Below are 22,489 nucleotides of genomic sequence, written 5' to 3'. Positions count from 1 at the left end.
GTGTCCTACCAACCCCCAAACCACCTCACTTCTGCAGTTTCTGGAAGACTCAGCAGCAAGAGGGCAAACAGACTGAAAGACTGAAGTACTCATAACACATTTAGCCTGTTTTCAACAGCTTTAAGGAATCCTGCTAGGTGCATCTTGGCAGGCACTGCAGGACAAATCATCACTGGTATTTTTCTGCTCCATGAACAGATCAACCCCTCGCATACAGCTCATCACTCAGCCACAAAGTTCTTTGCTGAGAACCCAGGCACAAGCTTGATTAAGCTCTCCCTATTATGCTATTAACTTTAGGAAATTAAAACAACAACATGCTCTTTCACCAGGTATCCTTTTGGTTATACCACACAAGATTTGCCTTGGAGGGCTAATTAATCCTCCCAAGTTGGAGATTCCCTTATAAAATGTTTGAGGCCTTAAGTGGTTGCTTGAAGGCATCAGGAAGTTTCAGTGATCTCAGGATATCTCACTCAAATCCACTTGTCACCACCTCACTCCAAGCTCAGATATGCTCTTATCAAGCACTGATAAGCAAATAGGACAATGGTGATTCAAATAACAGGAGCACTTTTGAATCTACATCTAAATGTTTATTCAAGTAGTCATTACATTTTTGGTTATTCAGGAACAAAAGAAACAAACTCTGGATACCAAGTATAAAATACTGATTTAGACATTTGATAATTATTTGCCAGAAGTAATGAAAAATGCCCAGAGTGTCAACTTTAGAGAACAGGAACAAAACCCACTATGTACTGGATTTGAAATATATGTATTTTTCAAGAGAGTTAATGCCTAGTTTAGCCAGAACATTTTCGAACCCCAGCACATCTGAGGAGAAGTCTTGCAGCAGTTGCAGATGTTCCTCTGAATTTGAGCAGCAAAGCAGTCAGTAATTGACAGTAATCTGTGAACATGAGAGCCAAGTCCAGAGTTGCTATGAGCACCAAGTCTGGCCTCATGCATCAGTTCCACCTTGACACTTGAGCTCAGCATTGGAATCATTTGCTATTGAGCCAGATCACCTCTAAAGATATTCTGGATTAAGATTTCTTCATGCCCTACAATTAACAAAACTTCAGTAAACTGTGGGAACAGATTAATTCTCATTGAAAACACCCCACTTCCAACTTCAAACTTTTCTTACCCTGATTTTCAATCATTTCTTCTAGCAATTGAGAATATAGCATAACCAAAACAATAAAACACATTAAAGCACTTATATATGATTCAGAAACTGATTAATTTTCCCTTGGCAGCTAAATATTCAGTAGAGAAAGGTGAAGAAAACAAATCAAACTAAGTGTTTCATTAAGAATACATGAAAGAGTTAGCATACATTAGGAATCAAGATGCAGAATATGCTAAGAGTAAATAGCAACCTGAAGTGCTGGCATATTGTTTCAGTTCAGAGCTGTTTAGGTTGTTTCAACATAATAAATCCTTGTGCTTTGCAAGTCTGATATCCTTGCAAAAGGCACCCTACCTATCAACTCCCATTATTCAAAAATCTTAAAGGAAAAGGGAATACAGAGACAGGGTGGGAGGGCACCATGTACAAGTGACAAAGGGAACACACCTGACAGAAGAGATTCATTTCTGGGCAGCTGAGGTCCAGGGGCAGCTCAAGAAGAGCAGCAGGAGGGGGTGCCTCCAACCTGCTACAGCTGCACACCTGACTGCCCTGGCACTGAGCTCACCACAGTCGAACTGGCAGCCCCTCCACCACCACCTCTTACTGGAAACAGTGTCCTCAGGCTCACAGGAGTACAGGGAATCTCATCCACAGACTGATTCAAGGCGTTTTCCCAACGCCAATATTGTATCTCAATCTCAACCATGAAAAAATTGCAAAATTAAGAGGTTTGCAGAGATGTTTGGTGAGCAAATTGTTCATAAGCTTTAAAAATCCAGAGCTAGGGAGAAGCTTCAGGCTCCCATGTATTTTGTATGTCCTAGATTTTTTTAGCATTTGAGAAAACAGAAATAAAAACCCCAAAAAAAAAGCTAAAAGTCACAACAGTTCATGGAAAATCAACAGCTGCCTCCTCCTCGTAGGTCCCCCTCTCCATTGTATGTGACCAGGTAGAGCAGTACATAATAATTTGCAGATAACTTGTTATCACTTAGACATCAACTCCTGCATGGCAATCTTTTTCTTAGAACTAGAAAACTTAAGAATTGTAATTATTTTGTGCTAGTTAAAAGGATCTGCCTGCATGGAAAAAGAGAGAGAAGGGCACACTGGTGTTTAAACAGACATCTGGAGAAGTTTTCAGAGCAGTATCACAGGCTCAACTAAAGTCAGAATGCCAACAGCTGCCTAAGCTGAGCCCTGTCCTCCAACAACAAGATAACCCCACGCCTCACAAGAATGAAAGTACACCCTCCAAGCACACCCCAAGAGCCCTGCTTTCATAACTGCCCAGAACAAAGCAGGTAGCTTTTTCCTGACATGTTAACAGATGCAAATGAATAACAACTGGCTCTAGCAACATACATCTTCTGGGTATTAAGTTTTAAAGTCTCCCATCAGAATATGCATACAGGAAAAATCCTTTGTTTTGTCCTTGCCAGCTCTGCAAAAGAAGAAAACAGCAGGAAGCAGAAAATTATACTAAAATTACTCCTTTCAATCAATTTGCACCCATGAGGACCATCCTCATTATGTTGACTTCAACAAGAAGTCAATAAATCATGTATGGCATGAGGCTTAAGGGGGCAGCAGGTGGAAATAGTCATCTACCACTCATTCATTCACAAGAAAACAGATCAGCAAGTTTCCTAGTGCACTCACTCTGCTGCATTATGTATTACACAAGGTTAGCAGTAGAAGGCTGCTTTTTCCAAAGGTTTCCACAGAATGCCTCCCCCACTATTTCTAAGGATTTTCAGCTACATAGTGAATAAGGACAAATGCTATACTGTGTAACTACAGCTATGCTGTGTCACATCAGCAAGTGCATGAACTTAGTGGCTTCCATAAGATCACCAGAGCCAATAGGAGTCAGTCTGTGCATCCAAGGGTCCTTTAGGAAATTGTGGGTAAAACAACCATGATCACAGTGAGCTCTTAAAGCATTAACAATACCCAGCTACAAAAAGGAGAATTCAACACTCTCTCCTCCCCTGCACTACCACCACCTTGGTATTAGCTCCCTAATCACTTTCAAGGGAGAATTCCACAGAAGATCTCAAATTTTCAGCAAATACAGGCCTATGAAATCTATCCACTTCCATAATGGAATAAATACACAAAAAATAAGTTATTCCTTCACCCTTCCTCTTCTTGATTTGCTGTATCCGGGCTATCAAAAAATCTAATTTACTGTGAAAAGATAGGGTGCTTCTGCTTGTGGATTCATCAATATCTGAAGGCTCACTCCCGATGATTCCTGCACAACAATATATTATGGAAAACTAAAAAATCCACCACAGAGACCTGTGAGAAGGGCTTTCCCTTGTTCGTTTTTGGCAAAATTTTAGAAGACTATCATGCCTGGAAGTACACCATATTTTCAATCACTAGTAGAGCCTCCCCCATTCACTCTGACATTTACAAATTATTTTTTTCTCTAGTTTTAATAAAAGATATGCTTTAAAAGTATTCTCTTATATCTGGCATCTAATTGCAGTTAGCAATGATTGGCATCCTACAACAGTTGACTTTTATATGCCCATCTTCTGGAAAGGCGCACAACAGACCACAAAGCAATTCTCTGGTAACTACAAAAAAATCCCTAACAGCACAGGCCTCCACTTGAGCCTTAGTACCAACAATTGTAGTTTCAATGCCTTAAACTTCATCTGTCTCCCAGTAACACACAACTGAAGTCCACCAACTGGCATACAAAGACTGTTCATATTTTAAACCTCAGTATCTGTTGAAATACCTGCAGACTTTCCACACAAAAAAAAGCTGTAGAGAAGAAAACACACTTGGTAACAGAACCTCAGCATGCCCAAATAATATCAGCTCTTTTGATCACTTACATCTTTAAAGTCACTTTAATCACCTATGACCTGACCATCTTCTAGAATAATATTATGCATGGTACTTGTCCTATATACTTTCCTCTCCTTTCAAGGATTTTGATATTTAAGAGGCATGGTCAGAGAAATCTGAAATGGGAAATACTGATGTGTCAAAAGCAGCCTTAATTTCCAGCAAGAATTTGCTCTACAGCCTCAAACCATGAGCCTCACAACAAACATCTCCCACACTATTAGCCTTCACCTTTGCAGGTGACAGTTCCTTCATGTCTGAGCAAGCAGCCATTGAGAACTTGACATCATGCTGGAGAATCAGATAATTATATTTTCAGAGTTCCAGTCATAAAGTATTTTTAATCTTTAAAACTAGAAACCAACAAAAGCAGGCAATGAGTTCATAGCAGTCGTTACTGCTAAAAATGGAAAGCTATTAATACCTGCATTAACACCTCCTGACAAGCCCCATTTGTGCTCTGACACTCAGCAGGCCAGCTCCTGGTCCAGGCCTGCCACAACTGGAGCGTGGAGACCTGCAGGGCTCAGCTCACAACAGCCCAAAGGCACGGGCTGAGCCCACACCACTCATGGAGCTGCTAAGGAAACACAACCCAAACAGACCCATTCCTCAACTGCATGCAAACACACCTTTAGCAAAGGTTGATAACACAGCTGCAAGCTCCAGAGACATCTGAGTCTTGTCTAAGCCTTATTTACATGGTCTTCACATACAGGTCATAGCTAAGGAGTCAGCATATTTTGTTCACATACCATAAATCAATAAGGTAAGAAGATAAGCCTGTCATCTGCACGTTATCACTGCAATCAGATGTTTCAGCACTTCAGACAATTCAATGCTTGACAGAACCAGTCAAATTTAGCTACAAGGATCAGAGATACCACTCCCTCACAAGAAGTTCAAATATACTTGTTTTTACAGCTAACTGCAGCCAGCTCCAGCCACAAAAGCAAAATCTGTCTCACAGAAAAAAAAACACAACAAAGCCCTAGCACCTCTAGTACATCCAGCAACAAAAGCACCTACCAGAGAACATCAAATCACTATACAGTAACTCTCTATACAGGTAAGTGCTCAAATCTTTTATTGATGAGTTTTATTTATAATCTTAGGCTTGGACTAATACTGAACTCAACATCTTCTTGCTCCTTCATACACAAGATTGACTTACTTGAGAAAGAAACCACAAGTTTTCAAAAAAAAAAATCAAGTTTTCAATGCCAGTCATCTCTTCCTGCATTCTCTGCTATTTCCACACTTTGTATGGGATGAACAATGATTCAACATCTAGAACTGTTATCTGCTAAATAAAGCAAACCAGCACAGTTCCAAATTGTCTTTAATACAGCAAGACAGTTCAAAACACAAGCAACTGAGCTCATTGAGTGTTTTCCCAGGTAGAAGTTAGGGCAGAGATTTCAGAGACAGCAGCAAGAGCCAATGCAGCACCCCCCAACCCAGAGTATTCAGCTCTCCTAAACACTCCTCTTCCTAGGAGATTGCCCTTTCAGAAAACCATTTTCTTAACTAGAGTAAGGAAACTCAACAAAAAGCTTTTAAAAGGTGTAAAACTCAAGTCTTCCCCCCCTTCAAAAGTTTAGATCAACACAGCCAAAAATAAGCACATAAAACTTTAGTACTGCTCCATGAAGAACAGTAAGACTTCCAATCCAAACAAAGACAGGAATGAAAATATTATTTTAACTGCATTCAGTTAAAATATTTAGCAATTTGACAGTCTAAGTAAAAAACTTCAATACTGAAAGAATATTTAGGAGGGTAACTCAGAACACCTGATAGTTAAGATTTTTCCCCCCCTGCAGTGTCAGAATTGAGCAGACAGGAAGCAAGCTACTAACAGAGGATGCTCAGCCTACAAAAGATCATTCCCTTCTTTGTAGCTCCTTAAAAACATGAATCTGAGGAAAATCAGATCATGTGCACACATTCACTTAAACTTTTTCTTAAATTTAAGCATTGCCCTAGCTGCACTCTCTCCAGCTCCAACATCCCCAGAGTGTGCAAGTCACCCAAGAGCTTCCTAAGCATTGGTTTCAGTAACTGTGCCAGCTCAGGTAATCACTGCTCTCCTCACCAGCTCACTCACCTGTGCCCTGGCCCTCAGTGCTACAGGCACAACTCTTTGTGCCATATACTATTTACAATGCCCCCAGCAATAATCCCAAACAGCAAACACGGAGACAATTCAAACTGATTTCCACCGAATCTGCCTTTCTGAAGCAAAGAACCCAAATCTCACAAGAGTCTTCATATTATCTCTCCTCCCACCCCCTTAGAGAAATCTGAAGAACATCCATCAGTTCAATACTCAACAACCAAGAAAACTAAGCTTTGTTGACAAATTCATGCATGGATGGAAAAACTCCCATGTGCAAGCAGATTTACAACATACAGTAAATCTAAAATCAACTCTGTACAGGTATAAGGCATCAAATATGTAAATACCTTCATAATAAAGTCCTCAAATAAAGTAAATTGAGGAGCCTCAAATTCCTCTCTTCTGACTAACAAAAAGATCACAACTAAAGCTTTCTATGCCCAAATTAAAGAAGGCTAGCAAGCTGTGTCCATTTTTATAAATGTTAAAATAGTCTTCTTGCATTTTAGGATAGGGAACACTATGCTGTTTGCCTGCTAAAGCTGCCTGTTTATCTCCAGGGTCACAGATAAGTAACATACTTCTGCTCAAAGGGCTGAGCTCTAGAGTTGCTAATTTAACCAGCTCTTGAGAAGACCATTACTGAAACTCAGGCTGTGCTAACCAGCTAATCAAAAGATTGATCTCACCCCTGCTTATATTTTCAACTGATTATTCCTAAAAAACTAATGAGGTGCCTAATTAGAGGAAATAGTTACAAGGACAGGTAAAAAGACCTTTTTCTTAATAGTATATAAATTTTTGTAGTACACAAAAAAAAGGACAAGGACAGCACTTGGACAAAAGGGTCTTTTTTAATAGCATATGGATTTTTGTAGTACACAAAAAATTTACTGATTGTTTTTCAAACTGGCAGCTTTTAGCAGAAGTACATGGCTTTAATCATCTCATGCAACCCCATTCCCAAGGCAATACTGTGACCCCCATCTCAAACCAACACAAGAGGACCTGTTTTCTCTAACTCTCCAGACCCACATTTTAATTGACATTGCTGGCATTTCCAACAACCTTATGGAAGTGATGACTGCAAACACTAAGAAAGGGCTACATAAGAGTTATCAGTCTCACTATTTTTGCTGAGTACATTTGAGTCCTGAAGAATGTACATGACAAGCTCCACAGTGCAATATTCTCTCAGGACTGCCTGAAGAAACCAGGGCTGTTATTGAAAGGGCTTGTGACATGCCAAGGAAGTCAGCCAGTGAGAACAACCCAACAAATCCACACCATTCTGCAGCACAAGCAGTTGCTACCAGCTGCACAAGCATTAACACATGACAAAATCCCATCTTCCTCATGCAGGGTGGTATCCTGTGGATCTTGTCCCTGCAGCGACAAAGAGCCTCCATCCTTCACCCACAGAGAGCCTCAGAAGATTGAGGATAAAGACAAGAGAGACATACCAGAGAACAAAGTAATAAACAGATCCCAGAGAACTATTAACATCTCAGCCTTCATGCAGTCTTGATGGTAGACAATTACAGTGATGCCTTTGGATAGCTGCTATGCTAGAAGTCAACAGTGAGAAACATATACAGATTATTTCAACCATGTATAATGACTCTCAGAACCAAGCAGATTCTTAAAAAAAAATAAATTACCATATACAGTTATTGGAAGATGCATTGCAATGAAACAAATTATTGTGCAACTTTTCTACAAAGCACAGATGCCATTATCTGGACTTGTGTAAAGCCTTTGACACAACCCCCCACAACGTCCCTCTCTCAAATTGGTGAGAGCTGGACTCAGTGGGTGAACTGTTTGGTGCACAATTAAATCGTTGGACAGTCACATCCAGAGGGTCCTGGTCAGTGGCTCAGAGTTCCAGTGGACGTCAGTAACAAGCAGTTCCCCTCTGGGCTCCATACGGGGACCAGTTATTTAGTATCTTCATTAATGACACAGACAAGGAGATCAGTTACAGATGGCACCAAGCAGAGTGGTATGGCTGACACACCTGAAGGATTGCATGGCATCCAAACACATCTGGACAAGCCTGAGAAGTGGCTCGTGGGAATCTCATGAGGTTTAACAAGACCAAGTGCAAGGGCTGCACCCAGGTCTGGGCAACTCCTGGTACCAACAAAGTCTGGGGATGAACAGATCAAGAGCAGCCCTGCCCAGCAGGACTTGGGGTGCTGGTGGGTGAGAGGCTGGACATGACCCAGCAACAGGCAGGTGCAGCCCAGAAAACCAACACTGTCCTGGGCTGCATCCAAAGCACTGAGGGCAGCAGGCTGAGGAAGGGAATTCTGCCCCTCTGCCCTGGTGAGAGTCCTCCTGCAGTGCTGCCTCCAGCTCTGGGGTCCCAGCACAGGAAGGACATGGAACTGTTCAAGTCCAGAGATGACCAAGTTCAAGATGTTCAGAGAGATGGAGAATCTCCCCTACAAGGAAAGGCTGAGAGAATTGGGATTGTTCAGTATGGAAAAAGAAGGTTTTGAGATGACCCAATCACAGCTTTCCAGTACCTGAAGGGAGCTTAAAGATGAAGAGAAACTTTTGAAAAAGAGCCTGGAGTGACAAGGAGGAATGGCTTCAAACTGAAAGAGAAAAGGGTTTGGTTAAGAAAAAATTCTTTGCTGTGAGAAGTGAAGCATTGGGATGGACTGCCCAGAGAAGCTGTGGATACCACATCCCTGCAAGTGTTCAACACCAGGCTGGATGTGGCTCAATGTAAACTGACCTAGCCCAAGGTGTGGCTGCCCATGGCAGGGAACTTGGGAGTAGAGAACACTTAAGGCCCCTTTTAACCCATCCATGATAAGCTGGCAACTTTTGTTATACTAATACCTATACAAAAATACACATTTGTAAAAAACAAGGACACAGCTAATGTTTTGAGGTAAAAGGACTGCACATTTACCAAGTTTACAGATTCTGCTTTCTCCATAAGATGCAACAGCTTTAGCTGAGACCTAGAAAAATGTTATCCTTACAAGATCTGAAGGTCCAAAACCACACATTTAATTTTATTAAATGCTATTTTCATGGCATTCTAGACCATTCAGAAGTCTAACTGACCACCTAATTTGGAGAAAAAAAACTCAATTAGTTAACAATCTATGATTAAGCTATAAGGTTTAACTCCTGTGATACAATCTACACGTGTACATTCACCAGTTTTTTCTATTTAGACGACTCCTTTGAGCTTTGCACCATAAACACTAGATGAGAGGGAAAATTTCACATAAGTACAAACCAACTACTGAGCTGTCACTGCTGAAAGTTCTTCATGTCTCACTGAAGGTATTTGTTTTGCTGAGACAAGTGTAAGAAGAGAAGAATGCTTCTTCCTTCCTTTGACCTACACAGCAACACTTCTACAGTGGGTCCATCGACCCATCCCCACTTAGGTACATCCATCTTGGTCAGACAACGATGCAAACATTGCCCTCAAAAGTTAAGGCAAGTGGAAAAGCCTACCTAAAATCAAAGTAATTGTTAAGGTCCTTACCACATTCTCTAATTAACAGCATTGCTTTTCATATCACAGAGGATCTGACATACCTATAGCTTATTTTCAATAAATAAGCCCTAGGTAAAGCATCTACTTTATCCCCGGCAATTTTGACCCTTCTGCAGAAGTCAGTCATTGTTTTAACTCCTGAACCCATGGTAGTTCAGAGAACTACGGTGACAAAGAAGCCATTGTGGGGGCTGGTTGGTTTCTCTGAAACTAGTTTTTATACTGGTCTAGCTTACCAATTCTGCTCATACTAGATTAGTCAGACAAGGAGCAAGGAAAATAGCAGCACTATCTAATTTGCCATTAGGTCACCATTACAGTGGCTAACCCACCCTGAAAAAAACCCAGTGTAAAAGGGAAACCGAAAGGTTTTCACCGTGAAAACCACAGTCCACTATCCAAAAGCACACTCTGGGAACTACTGCAGCATCACCTTCCCCTTCCTGCTCCCGGCTCTCCGAAGTGCACATGCAGCAACGCCACAAAGAGCACAGCTCGCAGCAAAGCTCCTGTGGTCAGGAATCTCTTTCTTAAACGAAGCTTTTACAAGACTTTGTCTTTGCAAGGATGCAGGGAAGTGCCTGCACGCCAAACTGGGCAAGATACAGGGGTTCGACACGGGCCAGGCGGGCTCCGGGGTGGGTGCAGGAGGCCACACCGGGCCCGCGGCCTGGCCCGGCACTCAGCGAGGCGCTTTGGCGCCCACGGCAGCTCCCCCTTCCCCCACCAAACCTTCCCACCGGGCTCGGCCGCCGGGAAACGTGGTTGTGGCCGCAGCTCCCGGCCCGAACGTGCCCCCTGCAGATACCCGCGAGGTCAGGCCCCGCCACAGCCCGGCGCTCCAGCGCTAACCGCGTTCTCCAGCAGGTTCGAGCAGCACCGCAGTGACACCGCACTCCCGCCTCGCTCGGCGGCAGCCGCCAGCCCGGCTCCCCGCACCCGCCTCAAGCGCGGGGCAGCCGCAGCGCCAGGGCGGCCGCGGGGGTGCCCGGGCCCGGCCGCTCGCCAAGAGCCAGGCTCTGCTTCCCTGCCCCCGGCCCTGCGGTTCGGCGCCTGCCGCCCGCTGCCCATGCGGAGAAAGCGCGCCCTGGGGCGCCCGGAGCCGCCGCGGGGGAACCCGCACGGCCGCCTCGGCCCGGCCCAGCTCCGCTGGCTCCCCCCAGGCGGTGCAGCCCCCGCGGCGGCGGGCTCTGGGCAGGAGGCCGCAGCGGCCCGCCCGCCTGCCCAGGGGCAGAGGCTGGTACCGGGGACAAACACGGCCCGGCGGGAACGCCGGGGAAGGGCCGGAGGGGGAGGCGGCGCCCGCGCGGGCCTCATCCTCGGCGGCCCCGGCGAGACGCCCAGCGGGGCGAGTGGGGTGGGGAAGGTGCGCGCCCGCCGCCGCCTTCCAGCCCGGTTACCTGTGGCGCCGAGCAGGAAGTCCAGGGTGCTGTGCCGCGCTGCTGCTGCCATAGTGAGGTAGAGCCCTGTGCCATGCCTGGAGCGGCGGCGGCGGCGCGGCCCGAGCGGCGGAGCGGCCCTATATGCGCGGGGCTGCGGCGGCGCCGGGGGGGGAGCGCGGCGGGGCGGGGCCGGGGCGGGCCGGGGCGGGCCTGGGGAAGCGGCGGGCCCGGAGACCCCGATCGGCGTGCCCGGGGAGCCCTTGGGGTGCGGCTGACCTGCAGCCACCCCCTGAAATCCCGTAATAGAGGCCTGGCGCTGAGGCCCCGGAGCGGTTCCAGCAGCCGTGGGGCTGCTGTGTGTCACCTGCTGCCCGCCGTGGGCACGGAGGGGCCCCGCTGTCCCTCCCTGCAGAGGGACCAGACCAGGGAGTCATTAAAGCCTTTTGTTTAAAGTCTTTTTTTATTTATAACGGATAACTGTAAAACAGCGGGCTGACGCCACAAATTTCATTAATCACGTGCAATTACAAGCCCAGAAAAATAGTGTTCAGCAGTAGTTAGCTACGGGACTGATCACAGAATCACAACATCACAGAATCAATTAGGTTGGTAAAGACGTCTGAGATATCGAATCCAACCTGTGACCGACCACCACCATGTCAACTAGACCATGGCACTGAGTGCCACATCCTCCTTAAAAACATCCAGGGATGGTAACTCCACCACCCCTCTGGGCAGCCCATTCCATTAACCTTTCTGTGAAGAAATTCCTCCTAATGTCCAACCTAAATCTCCCCAGGTGCAGATAAAGACTGTGTCCTCTCATCCTGTTGCAGGCTGCCTGGCAGAAGAGACCGAGCCCCATCCGTCTACAGTCTCCTTTCAGGGAATTGTAGACAGCATAAGGTCACCTCTGTCTCCTTTTCTCCAGGCCTAACAACCCCAGCTTCTTCTGCTGTTCCTCATCAGATTTGTGTTCCAGACCCTTCCCCAGCTCCACTGTACTTCTCTGGCCGTGCTCCAGCCCCTCAACATCCGTCCTGAATTGAGGGGCCCAGAACCAGGCACAGGAGTCCGGGTGTGCCCTCACCAGTGCTCAGAACAGGGTTAGATGTTTGGCTCTGTCAGTCACTAGGAGCTTTGCCAGCTGGCAGATTCCTTTAATTTTATTGCATGAATGAGAGTGGATTTGCACAATGCCATGGCATCAATGGTTTCACATGATTCCACAATTAAATTAAGATATTTACAAGTAACTGCTAGTGTGTAATCTAATGTGCTACCATGATTATTTCCATAACTTTCAATAAGGTTTTTTTCAGGGCAAACTTACAGTATCCCTGTTTTGAACAGTTATAGTTCCTCACAGGCACCCCGAGCAAAGCAGAAACATTAACTGGAATTGTGCATCAGAAGACACACAGACATCTTCAGCTCTGTACTAACTGTACTTTCTTCAGATGGACTTCATTTGACACAGCTCATTCATGAGAGGCCGGGGGATTTTATGATTAATTACCTAAAATATACAGCTTTGCATGTTCCCATTCAATGTCTTTGATCCAGTCCTGGATGTTGTAGGGGGTTACATTGTTCTGTTTGGGTGGATTGTGTATCCTTGTTGCCATTACATCAGGAGTTCTGATTTTTCTTAATGCCTTCTCTTTTTTTTTCTTTTTTTTTTTTTTTTTAATTTAACCAAAATCAATGCTTCCTTGCTGCCAACTTCAATCTCTCTACATTTTTTTTCCAGACATGCAACTGCCACAAGCCAGTAAAATCCCTGCTCTTTAAAATCTCTTACATCTCTCACCTTTGCTTGTGGCTGCAGTGGTTTCAGTTACCTCATTCCATAAAGGAGCTTACTGGATTGATTTTACTCTCTTTAGTGGGAGCAATGCCCTGTGTTCTGTTCAGCCTATTACACTGTCTATCCATTGTGGAATATTTGGAAAAAAGTAATAGTGATGTTGCCACCTAAGTACCTTCAAATATATTTGTTCATAAGTGCTAAGTGCCTTGCTAAATTATGCCCTTACATACATAAGAACAACTTTCCTGGGTTTACAGGGAAGAAAAAAAAAAAAAGGAACATCAATATGTCATCCTAATCTTTTCCTGGCATTAGTTTTGCAATTGAAGGCCAACCATTTCAGACTTGGAGAAAGTTGAAACATCATCTTTTTAATTAAATTTGCCATGGAAAAAAAACCAGTGGTTTTACTGTCTCCTTTTTTATATTATGAGAATTTTATGATTTTGTAGTGGGCTGAAGATCTAAATAGCCTAATGAATTATTATAGAGAAGAGTATGAAGACTGACTGTCTTAAACTTTGACTTAAAGGACAGTTCTTATGCATAAATGGCTTTTGCAGCTGCTCATTGGGTTAGGTGGAACTGGGAAAGCTGGCAAAACAACATGAACAAATTCAATAAAGAGTGGAAAAGAAGAAAAAGAAGAGGTGCATCTTGGAAACTTTGGTAGAGCGGTAGAAAAACATCCAACAAGAGAAAGAAATCTGCACTATCAGTATGTAGGAGTGAAAGCAAACAGTAAATTACATAGGGTTTTACAGAAAAGCATAAAAACAAAGCCTACAGAATTTAAGCCTCCTTGTGAAGGATCCCATTGCTGAGGAAGGAACTAACACCGTTCTCTACCAGTTCTTTGGTGTGACTACTGTGTGCATACTACTTAACTAGGTCATGCCTGGGATATTTTTGGGAATCTTCCTGTTAGAAAATTACACTGAAGGGAATTTTAAAAAGAGCAATTAAAGTAATTAAAGAGATGAAGGGATTGATTTATGAGACAAGATCAAAAGATCTGGAATATTAAAACATGTTTCACAAATGCTGTGGAGTTTGGATGACATCAGGTTGTTAAGATTAGCACAGACTGTTTGGAAAGAGTTTATTCAGTGTGAGGTTACCTGTGTATTTTGAAACCAGTAGAAACTGCAAAAGTGGGGAAAAAAGGTTGAGCCACCAGTGTTTGAAAAGCTTTGTGCTGAAAATCAAGGGCAGAGACCATACCCTCTACAGGTAGATCGGACAGATTACATAAAGAACATCAGCTGATGGGAACAACCTGCACTTGATGTGTGGTTTGGCCTGCATAACCTCTGTTCATGCAGGACCACAGCAGCTGAAATACCAAGTGTTTCAAGTCTCAGGTGTTTTTAAGCAGGGTGTAATTTTTAACCACATGTTCTCTGTTCATCCTCTCTGACTATATCCATCTCTGTTCATTGTTCTGAAGATATTTCACCTACAACTGCCACAATCCCAAATTCACCTCAGGAATGAAAGATAAACCAAACTGCTCATACACAGCTAAGAAACATCCTTTAAGAAAAAGATTAGTTTTCCTCATGCTTATAACCTGTTCAGAAATTCATGAACTTCTGGTCCTTCTGAGTCTGGCCTAGGGCTCACTAGGGTTGTTTAACAATAGTAGACTTTTTCTCCTGAATGGCTGAAAAGTTTCTAAAGTTTAAGACAGGAGTTCACAAAGGTTGTGTTCACCCTTGTTTAGAGACACTTTTATATGTCATGGCTTTATCACTTGGGAATAATGTGGCCATCTCACAATGCTAATTGAAATCCTGAAATTAAATGTAATGTATCTATCTAAAATATACATACACATGAGTTCTCTCTCCATGCCTGGTTCTGCAAATTCAAAGTATTGTTAAACATGAATGCAATACAATACAATTAAATAAGCAGAATAACATGTTCAAACATATTACCCCAAGCTGAAGTGCCTGCTAGAAGATATTACTAAAATGGGAAAAGCAGGGGCTGCAAACAGAAGAGTAGAACTTGGTATAAACCCCTGAAAGTGCTTTCATCCTCTTCATTGTTTGTGCATTTGGATCAGTTTTTCCCTAGAAATTTTTGTTTTTTGAACACAGCTCTAGTTCTTAAGTATTTGCTTATCATTGACAGAAGTCATGGTAAAGTTTGAGAGGTAGGAGAGGGAAGATAATACTTCATTTTAGAAAAATTTTGGTGGAGTGGGATGGAAAAGGATCTTGTAAGTTAATGGTTGTTTTAGAAATTATTTGAGGTGACAATGTGGTATCACAATTGTGACCAAACATGAAATTCACTTTGCAAAACAGCATTATCATCTTACTATATAAGATGAAATTTGTGTTTTCTAGAGGTGAACTACTGTTTAATACAGCTAAGAAAATGAGAACTGATTATTGTAATGAATTTACTTCTTTAATTCTTATTTCTACTTTTGTGCCTGAGCATGTTACTGTTTACTAAAACAAATACATTTTATCCCGCCTCTCTTGGATGCTTTCTATCTAATATGTAGGCTTGCTGGGGCATAGCTCTAGAGGCTTAAAAAAAGAGAGAGCAAACTGTCCATTTCAAATTAAATTTAGGCAGTTTGGAGTCTACATCTTACTGGAAATTATGAGAAAAATCTCATAACTTTAAAAACAAGCATATTGAGTTCAACAGGAAACTTACTCAGGTAGATTACAAGATGAATAAAGACTCTTTTTTTTTTCCCCTTTTTTTTTCATTCTGCAAAGAAAGACCCTGGAGAGTCAAATTATATCATAGGATGTAAGACTTCTCACAGAACAAGAGAACAATTTCAGGAAGTTAGCAAACTCAGATAAGAGTTAATTACTTAAATAAGTGCTACCATAAATTATAGCAGCTATTATACTCCCTGCTTTTGGAGAACCCTCTGCTGGATTTTAGCCAGAGCGCTGTGTGTGAACCCTTGGGATTTCCTTTGGTCCAGATAGACTCTGGTCTGTTTCCTTTGGGCAGAGGTTGTTTACCATGGAGATGAGACCTCAAGCTCAGTCATCCTAGGATCCTGGTCATCCTGCACATCTTCTTCAGGGACACCTTACTTGCATTAAAGCACTCACTAATCAGGTTTCAGTCTTGACAGAAACTAACAAATTGTTTTGATAACACTGAGGAGTTGCCACAGAAACCCTTACAGACCCTTCCTTACCTTTGCCTTCCCTTAGCATCCTCTAAGCTTAGCCCATGTTGTACCTCTAACTTGCACATATTGGGAGGTTTGGGGTTGGGGTTTTTTCCAGACTGCCAAAATGCCACAGACCTGACAGAGTTTCTTTCTGTGTTTCTCTGTAGATGTTTGACCATTCAATAGAATTCCCCAGAATCCTGATGAGTGTTTCCTCACCCCCAAACCAAATACAAGGAAAGGCTAGATGAACACTGCTTTTCCATCCCAACCACAGTCTTGCCTGTGAACTTACCACATGATGCAGCAAAATTTGATCAAGCTTTTCTTTAACATCTGTGTAATCTCTCAGAACAATTACAGCCTATAAGGCCCTCTTGGTGTTTGAAAATAGCCTTTGAGGAACCTTTTTTATAACTCCTGTCAGACAATCTCCCCTATTCGCTCCTTGTCCCCAGTCATCATCTGATCCCATGAGCAGCCTATCAGGTGATTCCCAGTAACACATCAGATTATCATCCTCTTGGATAGCAACCAAAGGACTTGTCTGGCTTGTCCACCTTCTGTCATGCCTGTCGCATTGTCTGGATGCACCTCCTCAGGCATTGACAGGGCCTGCCAGTACAAGTCTTCCTTTATGACCTAAGCTATAGAAGTTACATCTGATGGCTGCATCAGCTTGTTAGAATATCTAAACCACTCCCAAGTGGTGACTTACAGAGTACAGGACAGGACCTGTGGTTCATAATCAAAAAAATAGAACAGAAAAATTGGATTGTGATGCTTCATTTCCCCTCACACGAAGCTCAGGTGAGGTCAGATAACCAGTGCCAGGGGTGGCTGTGTGTGACATGGTTGGGACTTCATGATAGACCTTGTTTCCAGCAGCAATACAACAGAATCATTTGTCATATTACAGTAGGCTGATTTTGGTTGTTTTCTTGGGGTTTTGGGTTTTTTCCCCCCTATTCTTCTTCTGTTTTGTTTATGTGTCCTAATAATTACTGTCACAAAACCACTAATGCAGGTTTCCCCAATCCCTTCAGGTTACAGCATCCTGTCTATTGATTATAATTTCCCATGGTATGCAGGTGACTTCAGGAAGAGGTTACCCCTAGATATCAGAAAACACACTGAGTAGGTAAATCCCCTCTTTTTCATCACAGCACTCTGTAGCCAGTGGACACCATTCTCCTTTCTGCTGCTACAGTTGAAACAATGTAAATATTATAGAAAATCTGATCAGGGTGAAATAAATTCTTTTATACCTTGTAAAATTCTTTATATTAGTGAAAAATATACATGGGGGAAAATTTGTAATCCTAGCCTCTCATAACATGAAGAAAATAATATTCTTTCTGATCAATGTTGGGTTTTTTTTAGGGAGGGAGGGAATCTCTGCACAGAGAAGAATGGATGGTAAATTGATTAAAATTAGAGTAATGAATTCATCCAGACAGCATGGAGGCAATAAAACAAATGAGCAAAAGAGAGGGAGTGTAAAAAAGTACAATAGAAAAGATGTTTTACCTTAACTAGACATCAGTAATATGTACGTTATATGCATGTTTTACAGTATTTCTCATGAAGTTGTTCCTTTTAGTTACCTTTCCCAATTCTCTTTTGAGTGATGATGCTTCAGCGTGCACTCTGAGAAATGCTGATAAATTATAGTGTGAATTTTATTCTCACATCTGTATTGTATAGTGGACTCAGTGCTTCTTTCATGAAATTCTGTTGCCACTGAAGTCAAAGACAGACTTAATGCCACCTTCAAGGGAGCCAGAATGTCAGTATTTGTCTGGTGCACTGCAGACAAGGTTAGAACAATACTCTTTTTTATCTGGTCATTTTATTTTTCAGGCAGAATTGTATGTAATAGCATTGAAAATATAAAACCAAGGAGAATGAACAAAATGCTTAAATACATGCCAATAACTTATACTAGCTACAATCAAGTAATAAACTCAACTCAACCCCTCAGAACTCTATAAGGGGTATTTACTGTATTGATGAGTTCAGTTTCCTTACTGTGAGCCAAGGTATTACCATTATGCCTGTCATGAGTGAACCTTTTGATTGCAAGTACAATACAAATTCCAAGTCAGAAAATGGTCAAAGCGATTTCCAGATTAAAGAAAGGTGCCTGTCTAAATAGGCCAACATGCCAGTGCAGAACAGCTGTTGCACATCAGGCTCTCCTGTGCAGCCTGTTCATGAACCTTAACTTATCTTCTCTAACTCAGATTTCTACAATCCAGAAGCCAGTATTTGATCTGGCTGTCTTGACTGCATTCAGAAACAGCAGAGAGCCAGTTTAAAGATGTAGTTCATCTCATCTGCAGTTTAAACCAGATCAGATAAAATGTGTTCTGCTCCTATCTGTTGCCTATGAACTGTTCAGGTGAATTCCACATTCTTGGAGTGCTTTGAACAGATTGAATTAATTTCCTTCTATTCAGTGATACTGTCAACATGAAATAAGAATTGCCATGTGGGGATGAGAGCCATGATTACTTTTTCTGAGTTTTCTCCTTAGCAGAAACTTTTGTACCAACTTCTCCATTTTCTATTGTAAATAAGAAACAGCATGTGCTTAGGAAAGGGAGATGAGTTTCCTAGGGGGAAAACCAATACAGTAAAATAATACTGATCAACTCAGCTGGCCATGATCTCATTGTATTTGCTGTCAGACCATCTCTGAGTTCATTAAATAACATCACAGAAAAAAAGTCCAAAGGACTTTGTGAAAGACTGTGATTTTTCACAGTCAGTTTCTCTAAGAAGTTGTCAAGTAACATCTAATCATAAATTTGTATGTTTTTTAAATGCAAAGTAAATCAAAATGTAGAGTCAGGAATATAATCCAAAGTTATTGATTTATGCCTCATCTAAGTGCTTTCACAATCAGAGCTAAAATGGATAAACCAAATTTGGAGAAAAATACAAAAGTCTAGTAGTTAATCCTCCAAAACCTATGGAAAAATACTGACCCCATTAACAAGGTAATAAAATAATAATGTATTGCAATCTGTTACCAAAATTTCACCAGAAATTAATAAAGTAGTAATTGACAGTAATTACAGCAAAGTGCCTTTTGGAAATGACATAAAAATTTTCAGTCTGAAACAGCCTGTTGTAAACATCAGAAAATTTATGTATCCTTGCAACTCAGAAGTTTGTCAGGTAAGATATACTGATTGCAGAAGTTAGTCCCCACTGGTACCAGCTCAGTCTTTGCTAAAATGTCTCAGCTGATACTTTGAGAGAAACTAGAGCAGTAGGTTGGGAGTCAGGAGATCAGTGTTTTAATTCTTAAGCTGCTAATGCTTATTCCACCCAAAAAGTGGTGGTAACAGTACTTTCTTTCTCTGTTAGTTTGGGCATGAGGATGAAACCCCATGAGGATGAAAACCATTTCAGCTGTGACATTTTAAAAAAAACAAATTCAACAGGTAGCTCTAAATTCCTCTTGTGAATAATGTATATGGTATTCTACACAAATTTTCCATAATGGTTCTTTATTACTTGCCTTATATTATCTGAATGATGCCTTACACAGTCTTTAATATATTCTCCAGTTATCTAACAGGATAGTCTAGATTTCTTATTTAGATTTTCTTCTTTACTCTGTTAATTTTAAACTGAAAGAAGTTCTGCAGAACATAGAATGGCATGTAAAGATATTGTCAATGAGTGAGGGGTTCTTCAAAAGATAACGTGTAGTTTGCTTAGAGCTTTTGGCTGCAACACTTATATAATGACTATTATTGCCAGCAACATTAAACTCAAATACAAGAAAATCAGAAAAGTAATCAGATAGGAATACTTACCATATGCAAAGTTCAAATGTAGGTGGATTTTTTTTCTTCCCAGCACCAGAATTCTGGAAGGTTTTCTTCAAAGAGGTGAGAGGTGAAAATATTGAGAGGGAAGATTTTCAAATTTTTAAGGGGATTTCCAATAGAACCTGCAGCTACTGGTAACACCTGAGGATAATTTTCAAAGGCAAGTCTCTTGGCTACTGTATCTATTTTGGCTTTTGGGCTGAAAATGGTGAAAGAAATTCAGACTTGGAAAAAGAGATAGAGCAAAATAATTTCTTATACAGAATTCAAATCACCATTCATTTCTTCTTTCTGGACAAAATAGGAAGCAAAAAACTCCCTTGATGAGAGTTATGTCAAAGCCTAGGCACTGAAGAAGATGCCAGCTGCTTCAATAGACAAAGATTGTTCAGCTACACAAAGGAAGGCTATTCATACAGGGTTCTGTAATTTAAGAATTTAAGTATCTTGTGGAATAACATGCAATTGTACCTTCTTTATTTTAAAGTTTATCAATTCAGGGTCTTACTCTTGTGAGTGCACGAATCCTGAAAAAAAGGCAAGTAGCTGTTTTGTTTCCTGTGATTTCCCAATCCCAACTAGACCAGCATGACATGCAAAATTAAAAACATAAGTGAATAGGTAATGTCATTAGAATTTCTGGTTTGGAAACATTTTAATTTTTCAATTAAAACTTGACAGAAAGGTTGCTTTTATGACCTAAAGCAAATCGTGGGTAATTTAGTTTGGTCTGGCTCCTATGCTTTCAGTGTTTTGGGATTGCTACTACGCAGAGGTTAAGCTGTCAGAAGAAAAGAATGTATTGTTGTACCTGCAGGGTACTAGAAATCCTGGTTAGGTTTCTCTTCTGATCTAGGCAGTGATATGGTGGCCTTGTTTTTGTACTCTGATGAATTCAAGCTGCTGTATTCTGAGTGTTCACTACTTCCTGACCTTTTTTCTATTTTGCCTTCTTTTCAAGGGCTTCATCTGTCATAATCAATGATACTGTGTTTCATTGTGCCAATAGAGCTCAAGCTGGTGTCTTGTCAATGCCAAAAGACACTGATTCAAAAAGATATTTGAGACTGTTGAAGTGAAACTCTTGGACTATATTTTCTTCCTGATTCCTGTTTTACATTGTGCACTATTGTATTTCTCTTCATCACATACTCAAACTGAGAGAGCCCCATGTAACAATAAACAATACAGAACTGCCACCCTTTAACTTTTACTGTTTGCTTAGGAAGTGTGCAGGAACTAATGACAAAGTGTATGAATTCATTTTTTGACCAACGAATGCTGAATAACAGATTTTGCAACAAAAAATGGCTCAGGAAAAGACAAGATAGATTTTCAGTGTGACAGCCACTTCTGGGTATGTCAAACAAAGATGTAAAACTTAACCAATATGTGATGCAGACTTCTTGGAACAAAATATGCAGTTGCCTGACTCCATTCTTCCAGAAAACTTTTCCACAGATTTTATTGCGCTCTGCCATGGTCACACTGTGGCACTGAGAGCACTGACACAAGGAGGCTCTCCTGGTCCATGGGGTCAGTTTTCCTTTGTGTTATGGGCAGCCAGACTTGGTGTGGAGCCTTTGCTGGCTGCAGCACTGCAGGAGTACAGAAGCAGCACCCAGCTCTGCTTTCCCACTCACTGTCCTGCGTTGAAACTCTGTAGATGGATTAAAATACTCGGCCCTAGAGGATAACAGCTTATCCTGTCATAAACCAGGCTTGAGGACTGAGGCTGGGGTCCCTCTGATCCCCAGGCATGGTACTTGCTGTAGTGCTTCCTAGTGGTATGGAAACAAACCCCATGGGATCACTTGGGAGGGGCTGCAATACACCTGCAGGAGGAAGCCAAGATGGTCAGAGGATATACCAGTAAGCACCTTACTCCTTAAGTATTCTTCTTCCCTTCTTATCAGCATTTCTACTGTTGGATCCCTTCTAGTTGTGGGACCACCTGATTGTGGTTTTGCAGGGTAAACCCAAGGGACATTTGATTTGTGAACAAGAGAACAAGCCCATTATTACTGTGCATATAGGACTGTTTAGACTACTGACCACTTGGCAACAAATTTGCTTTACTTTCAATTAGATTTATTTGAGGTGCTGGAGCAAGTCCAGAGAAGGGAAACAGAGCTGGTGAAGGGTCTGGAGCACAGTCTTATGATGAGCATCTGAGAGAGTTGGGGTTTTCTAGCCTGGAGAAAAAGAGTCTCTGGGGAGAGATTATCACTCTGTTGAACTACTTGAAAGGAGGTTGTAGCCAGGTGGGAGTTGGTCTCTTCTCCCAAGTAGCAATTGACAGGACAAGATGAAATGGTTTTGAGTTGCATCAGGGATGGTTTAGATTGGATATTACAAAAAATTTCTTCACTGAAAGCATTGTAAGGCATTGAAACAGGCTAGCCAGGGAAGTGTTGGAGTCATCATCCCTGGAAGTGTTAAAAAAACATGTGGGTAGGGCACTGGAGGACGTGGTTTAATGTTGAACATGGTGGTAGGACTCGGTTGATGTTGGGACTTGAGGATCTCAAAGGCCTTTTCCAGCCTTAACCATTCTATTGTTTTCCCATTGGTTTTTTTTCTCATTCATGAATAATATTAACATAAAAACACATGA

General features: G+C 41.9%; 1 protein-coding gene across 1 annotated transcript in view; it reads right to left on the bottom strand.

The window, feature by feature from the left end:
* Positions 1 to 11,209, bottom strand: part of SMS (spermine synthase) — a 43,487-nt gene extending 32,278 nt beyond the window's left edge. Inside the window, exon 1 of the mRNA XM_058045045.1 lies at positions 11,067 to 11,209. Within this exon, the coding sequence (XP_057901028.1) occupies positions 11,067 to 11,118 (52 nt within the window). The 5' untranslated portion in view covers positions 11,119 to 11,209. The remainder of the gene's footprint in view (positions 1 to 11,066) is intronic.
* Positions 11,210 to 22,489: the final 11,280 nt, after the last annotated feature.

The sequence above is a fragment of the Melospiza georgiana genome, chromosome 2 (genome assembly GCF_028018845.1).
Source record: "Melospiza georgiana isolate bMelGeo1 chromosome 2, bMelGeo1.pri, whole genome shotgun sequence".
NCBI classification, from domain to species: Eukaryota; Metazoa; Chordata; class Aves; order Passeriformes; family Passerellidae; genus Melospiza; species Melospiza georgiana.
This window is presented reverse-complemented; position numbering and strand designations above follow the sequence as displayed.